This window comes from Penicillium samsonianum (assembly GCF_028829775.1).
Source record: "Penicillium samsonianum strain IBT 33392 chromosome Unknown utg000003l_segment0_segment0, whole genome shotgun sequence".
Classification (NCBI taxonomy): domain Eukaryota; kingdom Fungi; phylum Ascomycota; class Eurotiomycetes; order Eurotiales; family Aspergillaceae; genus Penicillium; species Penicillium samsonianum.
The window spans coordinates 2242739-2255571 of NW_026643261.1; the positions used below are offsets into that span (position 1 = coordinate 2242739).

General features: G+C 50.6%; 6 protein-coding genes across 6 annotated transcripts; 1 reads left to right on the forward strand and 5 right to left on the reverse strand.

The window, feature by feature from the left end:
- Positions 1 to 650: 650 nt before the first annotated feature.
- Positions 651 to 2306, reverse strand: N7471_004434 (Recoverin; the record flags this gene model as incomplete). Its single annotated transcript, XM_057277153.1, has 1 exon — positions 651 to 2306. One exon carries the CDS (start codon positions 2304 to 2306, stop codon positions 651 to 653), a length of 1656 nt encoding a protein of 551 aa, XP_057136763.1.
- Positions 2307 to 2364: 58 nt separating this feature from the next.
- N7471_004435 (EF hand domain protein) lies at positions 2365 to 4029 on the reverse strand (the record flags this gene model as incomplete). The annotated part of the gene is made up of 1 exon (XM_057277154.1): positions 2365 to 4029. The coding sequence occupies one exon, from the start codon at positions 4027 to 4029 to the stop codon at positions 2365 to 2367; it is 1665 nt and encodes a 554-aa protein (XP_057136764.1).
- A 521-nt stretch (positions 4030 to 4550) lies between these two features.
- On the reverse strand, positions 4551 to 6436 carry N7471_004436 (putative MFS multidrug transporter; the record flags this gene model as incomplete). The annotated part of the gene is made up of 5 exons (XM_057277155.1): positions 4551 to 4894; positions 4954 to 5627; positions 5682 to 5860; positions 5917 to 6174; positions 6239 to 6436. The coding sequence occupies 5 exons, from the start codon at positions 6434 to 6436 to the stop codon at positions 4551 to 4553; spliced, it is 1653 nt and encodes a 550-aa protein (XP_057136765.1).
- A 402-nt stretch (positions 6437 to 6838) lies between these two features.
- N7471_004437 (methionine aminopeptidase MAP1) lies at positions 6839 to 8163 on the reverse strand (the record flags this gene model as incomplete). Its single annotated transcript, XM_057277156.1, has 4 exons — positions 6839 to 7483; positions 7534 to 7850; positions 7905 to 7932; positions 8029 to 8163. The coding sequence occupies 4 exons, from the start codon at positions 8161 to 8163 to the stop codon at positions 6839 to 6841; spliced, it is 1125 nt and encodes a 374-aa protein (XP_057136766.1).
- Positions 8164 to 8416: 253 nt separating this feature from the next.
- Positions 8417 to 10560, forward strand: bna4 (kynurenine 3-monooxygenase). Its single transcript, XM_057277157.1, has 3 exons — positions 8417 to 8591; positions 8899 to 9113; positions 9188 to 10560. The coding sequence occupies exons 1-3, from the start codon at positions 8474 to 8476 to the stop codon at positions 10391 to 10393; spliced, it is 1539 nt and encodes a 512-aa protein (XP_057136767.1). The 5' UTR covers positions 8417 to 8473; the 3' UTR covers positions 10394 to 10560.
- Positions 10561 to 10613: 53 nt separating this feature from the next.
- Positions 10614 to 12470, reverse strand: N7471_004439 (WD40 repeat domain-containing protein; the record flags this gene model as incomplete). The annotated part of the gene is made up of 2 exons (XM_057277158.1): positions 10614 to 12248; positions 12354 to 12470. 2 exons carry the CDS (start codon positions 12468 to 12470, stop codon positions 10614 to 10616), a joined length of 1752 nt encoding a protein of 583 aa, XP_057136768.1.
- Positions 12471 to 12833: the final 363 nt, after the last annotated feature.

Sequence of the window (12833 nt, forward strand, 5' to 3'; positions counted from 1 at the left end):
AGAGCCACTATTAGTACTGCATGGCGATGGGCCCCTCGGGTCGCATAATTCCCTTGTTGAACCCAAGAAATACATACAGCACGTCAGGACCCATCATAATCGCGATGTTTTGGTTTTGTCTTTCGTCCGAGAGAGCCCCACGGCAACTGACGGGATAACTGGTTTTAGCTTGTATACTGGAGACGGCTGAAGAACTCTGAGCTATAGTCAAATCGATAAGGGGAATATTGGAAGGTAATCTTCAATATCCTGAGGATAACAATGGTGCGAAGTGAGCCATTGCTCCCCAAAAGCACGTAATACGGCGGGGGCGTGCTTCTAGGGCTGGGCCACAAAAGACTTGTTTACGAGGTATTTTGTATTACAATAATAGTATCCGGGGGGAAATGAGGTTTGCAAATTCCCTTATAGGACTAGTTGTTAGTGGAGGTTATATATAAGATGGGCTAATATGTGTGTCCAAGTCACCACCGGAGTAGAGCCGACTCTTATTTCCTAGTAGTCAGTCCGTCGGAAAATTAGAAAATTCAGACGCTTATTTTTTGGTATGTTAACCAAATTGTCATTGTACTAATAAATCTGGATCAACTCTGAAGTACCGCTAAATTACAATAATGTACACCTAGGTTAATATAGGAACCTTCTCAGAATCAAAAGCTAGCCATCTCAATCCAACTGGCCACAAAGGCCAGTCGGCGTCCCCGATCAGCAGCCATACGGCGCGAGAACTCTTCGAAGTTGAGTCTTGCACCATTGCCACGTTCCTTGTTTTCACGTTCTACCTGGTCTAAATAGACCCACCGGGCTAGAGTCCGGGGCGAAGGTCGGCGTGGGGCAGGAGCTTCACGAGGCTGGTCATTGACTCGGTGAGGAGGTGGGAGTGGTTGCATAGGAGAAGGAGGAAGCTTGGGGGCTGTGGCTTCAGCTTCTGGGGAGGAGTGAGGAGAAGACGGGGCGGGAAGAGAAGTGGTCCCGGGCTGGAGTCGGAACTGAGCAGGGAGACCAGGGGTTGTGCTTGTAGTTGGTGATTCTTCGGGGTCGGAGTCTGATTCATCGATCACTTCTGGGGTCATCACAAATGGCTCGTCAGGACGATGCTGTGGGAGCGTTGGATCATAGTAAGGTGTATCATCTTCAACAATCGGGCCCGATGGCCTCGCATCAGATGCTTGAGAGGCAGCGACATCATCGTCATAATAAGATGAAGTGGTGGATGCTGTGTCGGATTCCTCAAAGGGCCGTGCTTGCCCAAATCCAGTATCTTCCCCGGGATCGGCGAGATGAGTTGGGCGCACGTCGTCATCATCGTCATCTTCATCTTCATATTCATCTTCAACACCATCATCATATGAGGCGGTGGGCTCCGGCGACGAAGGAGCTAGCACTGGTCCGGTATTGGCAGGCGCTAGGACTGGGCTCTGAATCCCGTAACCAGTGCGCTGTAATAGATCATCAAGTGGCTGGTCGTTGATACTTTCCTCGAGTTCCTCCTCAGCTGGAGGATTCTCAGTTGGGGTGCGTTTTGAAGGGTCCTCATTTCCTGCGAGTTCAATCTCGTGGGCCCAGACCTTGCGATCAGCTCGCGTGCGATAGACCTCCATCATAAGGTCTTCTTTCGGCTTGAACAGAATATCTAGAAGCTCGTTGAATCCCTCCTGCGTGACTTGATACAAGATTTCTTTTCCAACGTCCCTTTCGACCTCTGGGATTTCAAATCCACCCCATCGCTCGCCAACAGGAATACTTCGTGACGAGGTTGATGGGTTAGATCGAATGTCGTACTCATCATCATTGAGATCATCCTGGAATCGCACTTTGGATGAGGATCGTGAACGGAAAGAGGGTGGGCGCGATTCGGATTCATCTAGGTCTTCATCGCTGGAGTCGTCGATGGCTGGATCCCTTTCATACCCTGCAGGGACAGTAGCGCCGTCTTCTTCGTCTGTATAGAAAGCCCGGCGCCTCCAACGCTCGTTGATTCCACGCTGACGAGCGTCAAACACACGTCTCTGATCATCTTCGCGCATTCTGTGATAAACGGCATCCGCAACGCGAGCCCGATCAATTGGATCCGTGATTTCTCGAGCGGGAATATAGGTCCCAAGGGCCTCGATGATATCTTCTTCGTGGATGTGTTCAGCTGGGGGCCAGGTGCCACTGGCCACCGACGAGCTAGATTGGTCTGATCCACTCTCGCTAGCGCCATCTTCATCTTCTTCATTTTGGTCACCCTCTATGGTATCCGACGGGCGAGTGGTAGTTTCGGTGGGTGCCAGGCGTAGTGTAGATGGGAACAATGGCCTCATTCGACTAAACTGTGCTCTGACAGCAGCATCACCCACGACCAAATTCCGATCACCAGTGTCATCTCCGTCCCGTCGCAAGATTCCTTCGTTGTCGATGATTTCCATGTCCCCCCTCAGAATTCATGCGCTTGCCTTCGCCTGTACGAGAACGTTCACCTGAAGGGATGCTGCCAGGGAACGCAGAGCTGATAGGCTGGCTACCGAGAACCACATCACGGGCTCCACCCTCTAAGAAGTCATCCTCCATGCCAGCAACCATGTCTCTTGTAAGCTCCCGGCTCAGCGCATAGTATGCCCTGAAAACCCGAAGGAAGTCCTTGCGTTCGACGAAGCCATCCCCATCGATATCGTAGCCACGGAACACACGGCGCAGCCGTTCGTCATTGCTTTTATTGTTGAGACTAGCCAAACCCTTCAAGAATTCTTCAAACCCGATGAGATTGTCGCCATTGGTGTCATAGAATGCGAACATTCGGTCGTAAATGAGACTGGGAGGCGGCGGCCGGATAGAAGTATTAGGCACGAAGCATCGGTCGAACGTTTTGCGATCGATGGCCATATGCAACTTGTTCGGGTCGTTCGCCCACTCATAATTGGCCAAGCAGCGGAACTGATCCCAGAGTGCATCAAGCTCAGTGTTTTCAAAATTGCAGTCTTTCATAAGACGCTTGGCAAGAGGCCGTGGAAGGCTGCGCGGGAGCATTGAAGGCTTCCCAGGATACCATACAGGCTGAGATTGACGAGGGTTCCCTAAGAATGGGGCTGGAATCCGCACTTTGTAGAACAAATGTGTCTTGATGTGGACCTGCATTGCCTCACACGTCTCACACAGATCGTAGTCGATGCAATTAGCACATCGGTATCTAATGCCCTGAATCGGCATGGCACCGCAGCTGTTGCAAGTAACTCCACGATGGATATAGCCGTCCCTCCGCGCCTGATCCTCAGCGATGTGGTAAAGTAGGTTGAGCAGGTTTTGACCTTCCCTATTAGAATGATCGTTGTTTCCATCACGCCACGAGAAAACGCTCTGGTCATCCACAACGGTCTCACCTTCGTCAAGAACATTTTGTGGAGGCGCAGACACGTCTGGAAAGGTAGAGGTTGAGAGGGTGACACGTTCACCATTCTGTCGTCGCCGACGCAGTTCCTCTCCATAATTCACATTTTCGTTGAACCGGACCAGAGCCCTTTCGATACCAGCTCGGGAGATACCTCGGCGTTGAAGCTGTTCTGTCAAGTATGTTCTTTCTGCGGTGTCCTCTGGAAGAATGTGTGCAGATGGGAAATCGAGTGCAAGAAAGGATTCAAGAAACGTATCCTCCATCATCTCGCGCATGCGCTCTGCATGAGCAGGCGGGACACCAACTTCTTCCATCAGCTGGTCGCGTGTTGCGAGGAGTGATGGAAGAAGACCGCTCTCCACGCGACGCCCATCCTCTGTCTCAATGCGAAATGTCCCATATACACCATTCTGACGCTCTAGTTGTTCAAGGTGGGTAATGGCACGATAGGACGGAGTATCGGTGATCCCGAGTTCTTCAGCTTCGGTTGGTCTCGGCCGGCGCACAGCATTTCGACGTCGGAGTGAAGGTGATGATGGCTGCGAAATGATATTATTGTGAACATAGAGAATCGCATAAGCAGCAGCGACACCAGTAAAGAGGTAGAGGATAGGTCGATATCGTGTCAGTGAAACTGGCCCTGAGCGCGAGTCGGACATGACGGAGGTTTGGCGGAAGTTGAGCTAGCGGAAGCTGCACAAAGACGTCAGGGACACAAGGTGTAGCTCATTCTGATCACAGCTGAATAAGCTGATCAAGTCAGATCCGCAAAGTGTCAATCAAGACACTCAATTAGAATGGATATGACAGTCAACTTGGAGATGGTATTTCTAAGGTTGAAACGTCAACGGGTTGCTGACAGGACCGCCCACCCAGATGGTGGCTTAGTAAGCTATACTTTGAGCTCCACCTGGGCAGGGCTGCCCAGGTGCCCAGGTGCCCGGCAGAGCCCTACATCATACCTACAATGTGCGAGAAGCGACATTTTTTTTTGGAAATGCATATGAGAAAGTTGTGATATCTCCAATTCTTGTTTGGTGTATATATGCAATTAACATAGACAACTTTAAGCCAACCCCAATGCTAGATATACCATACACCATAGTAATTTCCATGCAAGTTTATCGCCTTTCAAAGAACGCAAAACTATGTCTTTTTGAAGTATAGGTTCACCTGTTTATTAGCGGTTCAGTTTGCTTTCACGGATGAAACAGCTGCTTAACAAAGCAAAGAACACCACACAAACCAAAAAGGCGAATCCCTTGTTGGTGGACCAGCCATAAGAGTCCCGCACAATCATGGCAGTTGCTGGGTCGAGAGTTTTGATAAAATCAAGACTTTCTCGCACCCCTTCAACAATCTGATCAATATTCTTACTGTCGCGTAGACCGGATTGCAATCGATTCCGTAAGACTTGCTGAACGACAGTTGATGATAAAGAGAGACCAATCACGGATCCCAATGAGCGGAATAGATATGAGCAAGCAGTGACGACCGCCTGATCTTCATAAGTAGCATTCGATACTGGCGAAGTGGTTAGCATGAATCGAAGGTTTGTAGAGCAAGATCAGATAAGAACTCACTCAAACCGATCAAGGTTGTAGTGACACCAATGCCATTGCCGAATGCTGAAACTACCATTCCACAGATCATCGGGACTGTACTAGCGACCACACCACCAGAGAACAGGTATATGCAGAACACACCAGTTGTCAGGAAAGCATACGCAGCAACTGTCAGCCAGTAATACTTGCCATACCATTTCATCAACAGGCCTGCAATCACGGATCCAGAGACACCAGATAGAATGCTTGGCAATAAGCGCAGTCCTGCAGTCGTAGCAGAGACACCATCTACCGCTTGGAAGTATAGAGGGATATAGAACAGGGCGGCAATCCATCCTCCAAAGCTGAAGAAGTTGCAGCAGTAGCAGGCAAAGAATGTTCGGTTGAAGATGATGTGGCCAGGCGCAAAGGGTTCGGCTGCTTGGTAGATCTCAACTAGGATAAAGACCACGAACAAGACAGCAGAGACACCCAGCGAGGCAATCGTCAGGGGTAATTTCCATGACACGTTACTACCACGATCAAGACCAATTAGGAAACCAAGAACAGCACCAACAAGGACCACAGCACCAAGGAAGTCGATGCGATGAAGCTTGGTCTTCCAATGAGCGCTCTCGCGAGGGGGCAGCTTAAGCAGGAACGATACAGCAATGAATGCAATAATGCAGAGAGGGAATTGCGCTAAAAACGCCCTAGAGAAAAACGTCAGATGGCGTAAGGACATGTGGGTCTTGCATCATTCATACCAGCGCCAGCCAATGTAGTCGGACAGAATTCCACCCAAGGGTGCGCCGGTACCGGCACCTGTGGCATAGATGATATTGATGATACCCTGCCACAGGCCTCGATCGCGAAGAGGAACAATATCACTCATCAAAATGCTGACGACGGTGGTCATACCACCACCACCAATGCCTTGGAAGACCTGTTCGAAATAGTCAACATTACATGATTCAGGCGTGAGAGCATATGCGAACATACACGAGCAGCAATTAACTCATTAATATTCCGAGCCAGACCGCAGCCCAGGCATCCAATGCCGAAAACTGCATATGCAAAGAGTAGACACGGCTTGCGACCAAAGATATCGCTCAGCTTGCCATATAGAGGCTGGAAAGAGGTTAAAGTTAGAAAGTAAGAAGTAGCAATCCAGCTGGTCAGATTAAGAGCTTTGAGATCGCTACCAATCTGACCATAACTGGCCATGATAATTGTCTGGTCTGCCGCTGACAGGAAGATCTATACATCCCGTTAGTTACAATTCTGATCTTAAAAACGGAATTAATAAACATTGAAACCATACTCCAAGCGAGATGGCAGGCACAATATATTTGAGCTGCTTCTGCACATCAGGGTCCGACTCTTTACCTCGCTCCTCTGTCTGAACTGGATCCCCTGATTCCACATGGTGATTTGAAATCGTGCCGTTGGAGACACCGCCGTTGGCGGACGCGGATCCCAGCAACGGGGAATTCTCGGTAGGAGATGTCTCTGGAGCCATTGTCGAGACTTGTATCTATCGTCAGATCGCTCCAGATTATCTCGAAGTCAAAATGACTTGATTGAACACCTACGGGTAAAGAAATAAAAGAGGAGAGCGAGTGCATCTAAACCCCAAAAGCTCCCACGTGAAGATAAGACCGCCCCTCACTCCTGGGGTCCGACTTATCCGTTTCGCCCAATCAAATGTCCCCCATTCCTCGGGCTTATGCCGCCAGACCTTTGATCTGCGACGACATCGGCAAACTCTTGCCTACATGTAGGCTATGGCCCTATGTTGTAATTATTTAATACATTACCTCAATTATGGAACTATACTGATATGCATTGGTCGTAAACTCGGCTGTTAAATAGGTATCTGTATAGATGCAAATATTTCCAATTAACTCCCAATTCCTTAAGTTCATGGGGTCGAAGGCATAGGAACTGGCCCACCAGGTGAGTCAGCCAGACGGGCAGTCAGCACCTCGACGCCATCCTCAGTTACGAGAAGGGTGTGCTCGAACTGAGCTGACAGAGATCCGTCTTGGGTGGTGCTGGTCCAGTCGTCGGGCCAAGTGCGGTCACGGTGGGTACCAATGTTGATCATCGGCTCAATCGTAAAGCACATACCGGGCTTGGCAGTGCCCACAGCCTTGTTCTTAGCGTAATGAGGAATGTTGGGCGCGCAATGGAACAGTTGGTTGATACCATGGCCGCAGTAGCTTTTGACGACACTGCAGTTACGGCCCTTGGCGTGCTTCTCAATGACATTGCCAGGTTCGCGGAACAGCATGCCAGGCTTGACGAGGTCAATTGACTGGTTCAAACATTCACGCGAGGTTTCCACCACTCGGACGGCGTCGGCGTTCGCAAGTGCCTTGTCTCCAACATAGTAGGTCTCGTTGATATCGCCGTGGAATCCCTTGTGATACAGAGTAACATCGATGTTGACAATATCTCCATCCTGCAAGGGCCGTTGATCGGGAATACCGTGGCAGATGGTCTCGTTGACCGAGGTACATACGGACTTGGGGAAGTTCATATAGTTCAGCGGCGAGGGGTAAGACTAGAGATATGTCAGTATGGTAGTGTGCACCAGAGAGTAACTCCTCATACATCACGCTCTATACAAGCCTTGTGGACAACCTCGTCGATGTAGTCCGTTGTGACACCAGGCTTCAATTCACGCGCAGCAGCATCCAAAACCTCACGAGCCAATCGGCAAACCTTGCGCATGCCCTCTTGCTCCTCCTTATTCAGAATGGTGATGTTATGACGGCCGATAAGCTTTTGCTCGGAGCGGGGAATACCATCGCGGGCATAGTCCGGGTGCGGGATTGCCTTGGGAATCGTTCGTTTGGCGGACAGAGGATAGACGGGCCTCAAAGAGCCGCTGTAAGGGAAGGATGGGTACGGATTGAAGGTCCCGGTGGCTGGATCTGGTTCAGAAACTACCTTCGGAGGAAAAAGGTTGGTGAGGATATTACTCTTTTTGTGAATGTTCTTATGTTCGCTCTGGAGTAGATGGTCAGCCCTTGGTTTCCCGTATAGAAGCACATAGAAGGGCGCATATATTACGCGCCTTCCAGTCACATCGGAGTGCCTACATACCCAGCTTCGTTTGAAACAGTCCTGAGAACAGAAGAAACTGTCCGTGCCGCTCTTTAGACATGTCGGACATTGAAGGGTGCCTGCGTCGTTAGGGCAGTCCACACCCTTGCATTTGCGATTTGCAACTTCAGCCATACTAGAATGGCAGAAGCGAAAATAAATAAAAATAAAAATCGAGGGAATACGTAGTAAAGAGTGGATTAAATGGAGGCCAAAACTTCAAGAAAATCCCCGCCGGCCGCAAGGCAATATGGAACTAAACTTCATTTGGACTAGTACCCAAATGGTTCATTCTTGCCTGGGGCATCAAGGCAACCCTGAAAATGACTAATGTCGATCATCTCATTTTGGAACGTTGGAAGGGGCCGATCTCGCAGCACGTGATGACGACTTACTCTTCTGTTTCAACTCGTACCTGTCTTTATTTTGGACATTGACCAGGTACATGATGGCCATTCCGAGGCAGAAAGTGGTTGTTGTGGGTGCTGGCCCAGTCGGGTCCTTGGCAGCCCTGTATGCAGCATCAAGAGGCGACGAGGTGGAAGTATATGAGCTCCGTGGAGGTATGTTTCAATGCTTTGTGTGACCTTTCTTTTCTTTTTTTTTGCCTTTTTGTGGCCGCCATTGAGAACTATCCGATTGTCAAAAGAGGAGGAGGTACATGTCCTTGGCCGGAAATGGCTGGCTTTTATCAAGGCAGCATGTCTCGCAAGGTCCCTGTCTCAACTCTTCAATTAAGAGAAAACAACCCTGATTAATCCATATCACCATCTGCTGCTATCTTCAATGCCCCTTGCACCTGTCCTGGCTCAGTTGTGATTCATTGCGAATTCTTCCGAACTGACGCCATAAATCCCTGCGCATCCGTAGATCTCCGGGACCCTACGACTGTGCCATTGAACTTTACCAAGTCTATCAACTTGGCACTCTCCGAACGTGGCATTACATCCATGAGACATTCTGGTCAGGATGATTTGATCGACAATGTCCTCCGTGAAGCGATCCCCATGCATGGGCGGATGATCCACGGGCGAGACCGAGGAGATCTTTGGGAAGCTGCACAGGCCTATGATGTTCACGGCCGGGTATGCACCGATCACTTCCTTGGCAGTTGCAATGGCTATTTACCCTGCAGATCATAGCTAACCACTACTACAAGGCTATTAATTCCATCGACCGAGGAACTCTCAACAATGCCCTCCTCGATGAGCTGGAGAAAGCTCCCAATGTCAAGCTATTTTTTAACTACAAGCTCACGGGTGCTGACTTTCGAACTAACAAAGCCTGGTTTGAGCGCAGAATCCCAGGAGAGACACCCATGGCCGATGATGCCGGTATAGCTGGTCGAGTACCGGAGATCGAGGTGTCCTTCGATTACCTCATCGGTGCCGATGGGGCACACTCCGCCGCGCGCTTCCACCTAATGAAGTTTGCTCGTGTCGATTACCAACAAGAGTACATCGACACTCTCTGGTGCGAGTTCCGGATCCCACCATCTGAAGATGGAGACTTCCGCATCTCGCCAAACCACCTCCATATCTGGCCTGGACGCGAGTTCATGTTCATAGCGCTACCATCAGCCGATAAGTCGTTTACATGCACCTTATTCGCACCATCCTCGCACTACAACAGCCTCGAGACCGCACAAGAGGATCTGCATGAATTCTTCGACTCCCATTTCCCCGGCGTATGCCCAGAGCTAATCGAGCCCGCGGCGTTGAGTGAGCAGTTCGCAGAGAACCCGCACCTCCCACTGATCAGCATCAAGTGCAGCCCCCACCACTTCAGCGCCAGCGTCGTCATCATCGGCGATGCAGCGCATGCAGTCCTACCTTTCTACGGACAGGGACTGAATGCCGGCCTCGAAGATGTCCGGGTCCTCTTCGAGGAACTGGATAGACATGGAGTCTACGACCCCAACTCCAGCGTCTACACACGCGGTCTCAAGCGCAACGCAGCTTTCCAAGCGTACACAGACCAGCGCTGCGCCGATACGCATGCTATCAACGATCTATCGAAGGAGAATTATATCGAAATGCGCTGGGGTGTCAAATCACCGCTCTACAAGCTGCGCAAGACCATCGAAGAAACTGTCGATCGCCACTTCCCGTCCTTTGGCTGGAAAACGCAGTACGCCCGTGTCAGCTTCAGCAACCAGCGCTACTCGGAGGTAGTTGAAGCTGTTCAGAATCAGAGCAAAGTGCTCGGTCTTGGTCTGAGCGGGGCTTTGGTTGCTAGTGTTGGTGCTGTGTCCATCCTGATGTGGAAATACCCTCAGTATCTCTCGCCGGTAGGGTTAATCCGGTGCTCGCGGCATCTGGCTTGTGTCGGGTTGAGGACCATTCGGAAATTCATTCATATGTAAAGCTGCTTTTTCGGATGGTGGATTTTTGAGTGGATATGTGACAATATGCATGATTTTGGGGGGATTTTTATTGCATTTATTTTTTTACACAAGGAAGCAGTATAGCACGGACAGTATACTAGTTTAGAAAGCATCGAGGGCACAAAATGGAAAGGTTCCAAGACCCACGTCTGAATTTTTGATCAAACTAATATAAACACCTGATAACCATAGAAAGCCTTTAATCCCAATACCTGATAGCACCGTCCAATCCACCAGTGACGACCTTACTGGACTCATGTGGATGCCAGTCCAGACAAGTAACAGCACCGCCTTCCTTCCCACCAGCCTGGATCTTATGGTACATCTTGCCAGTCTTCCAGTCCCAGAAGCAGACATAGCCACCGCTGTCACCGGAAACAAGGAACTGGCCATCAGGCGAGACCTTGAGGTCCACAGCGTACCCGGAAGTATTGTGCCCAACGAAGCGCTTCTTTCGGTTTTGGCGGAATTTGTCCGTCGCGCTGTAGACGACAATCTGGTTGTCGCCTGACTGGAAGGCGACATACTTGCCATTCGGATGGGGAGTAGCGCGAGTGAGCGCGAACATGTATGGCTCTGCGATGAACTTGATCGGGACAGGGATGCCGTATTCCCAAGCGCGCAGCGACTTGTCGTCTGAGGTGGAGATGAAGCGGCGGTTGTCATCGACGAAAGTGAGGGTGTTGACGGCTGCCAGATGGTGGTCATACTCTTGGACCAGCTCGCCGGACCGGGTGTCAAATTGCACGATCTTCTTGTCGGACATACCAGCCAGGAACTCGTGTGAGTGATCTGCGCCGGGGTTGAAGCGGACGACGTGCGGTGTCTTGCCCGTGGAAAACCGGCCAAGGCATTTACCGTATTCGGTATCCCAGAGCTTGATCTGTCGGTCGTATGAACCGGTAAGGAAAGTCTTCCCCGATGGATGGAAGTCTGTGTCTGAGATTGCCTTGGTGTGGCCGGAGAAAGTCCGCAAGAGTTCCCGAGAGTGGTACACATCCCAGAGCTTGGCCTTTCCATCGGCCGCAGACGAAAGCAACAAGTGGCCAGACTTGGGGATGAATCGAAGAGAGGTGATCGGCTTGGTGTGCGACTTCCAAGTTTGCACAAGCTTTTTCGGTACGTAGTTCTTGGTGGTGCCGGGCTCTTTGCGCAAATCGATATCCAGGTCCTGGGGCACATGCATGTACGTCCGGCCCTGGTAGTCGTACTGCTCTGATCCGTGGAACTCGGTGGTTTCTTGCGTGGCAAGGTCGCCTTCGTAGGCGGTAGCATCCTTGCTCATGGCCGGCATGGGCGCCGTGGTAGTCAGAGTCTCGTCTTCCTCTTCGACGTATTCCTCATCACTACCAAGCGCGCGCTCATCTCCTTCAGCAACCTCCACATAGTCATATTGCTGGTCATTTTGGTATTTCGCCCAGGGTCCCAGATATGCGCCCTCTCCTTCCACAACACTAGAGTCGCCCTTCTTTTGTCGCTTTGTCCGCCAGTTTGCAGACGCGCTCTTAGTCGGCTTAATCTGTACAACATCCCGGCCTCCGTATTGCGCCGCATTTTCGAGGTTTCCGATAAATTCATCCGGTCGTGTCGGGTTGCGCGTGTATCCCAGACTTTGGAACGTGCGATGTTGCGCAGCAAATGTGGACTCGCTGATGGCTGCTTCTTCAGCAAATCCCGTCGGAACATTCTTTCTTTTGATACCGTTTCCCGGACCTGCTGGCTTGAACGGGTTCACAGGGCCCTGGGAAGGCTTCGTAAGATCATCGTATGTGGCATTGTAAGTGAGGGCTTGGGATGAGGCGTTGGCGAGGGCCATCTGCATATGCGCTTGGTCCTGTAGGATCGTTAGTCTTATCTGTTCGTTATGGTGGGGGTGCAAGGAACAAAAGAAACTCGGGGAAGACGGTGACTATTTGGGGGGGGGGGGGGGGGACCAAACCTCTGTATTGACCTCTGGTGCAGCAACAACCTTGGTCGCGGTCGTCACAGACGAGTTCGGCACAGCTGTGGCGTCATCGTCGCTAGAGTCATAACCAAGACCTAATAGGGCGGACATGGCTGATATGTCAAAGAGAGTAAGAATGCGCAGACCTCAATGCCCCTTTTGCAACAACACTGGGGTTGAATGTGGTTGGTAAATGGTAGGTGGTGGAGGATGGGAATTTTACGGGCGTCGGGAGACCCCCGATACGAAGGCCGCGGAACAGCCACCGCAGCCAAGCTCTCTATCAGCCCCAATGCAGCTTCGATTTTAGTTAGGTGCGTATGTCAATTATACCTACTCCGTACTGTTTTCTACTCTTTTTTACACCTACTTGATGGCCATGGTATTTCTCAACAATAAATCAGTTAAATGTTAGAAACCTTGGGTATCGTACGCTCTTCATTGCCAACCGCATGGGAGGTATATACAACTCAA

What these genes read in the sequence shown, in the direction of transcription:
- bna4 (XM_057277157.1), top strand. Translation starts at nt 8,474, where the DNA reads ATGATGGCCATTCCGAGGCAGAAAGTGGTTGTTGTGGGTGCTGGCCCA. An exon ending in AGTATATGAGCTCCGTGGAG is followed by an intron (nt 8,592 to 8,898) that starts GTATGTTTCAAT and finishes GCGCATCCGTAG; the next exon opens with ATCTCCGGGACCCTACGACT. An exon ending in CCTATGATGTTCACGGCCGG is followed by an intron (nt 9,114 to 9,187) that starts GTATGCACCGAT and finishes CACTACTACAAG; the next exon opens with GCTATTAATTCCATCGACCG.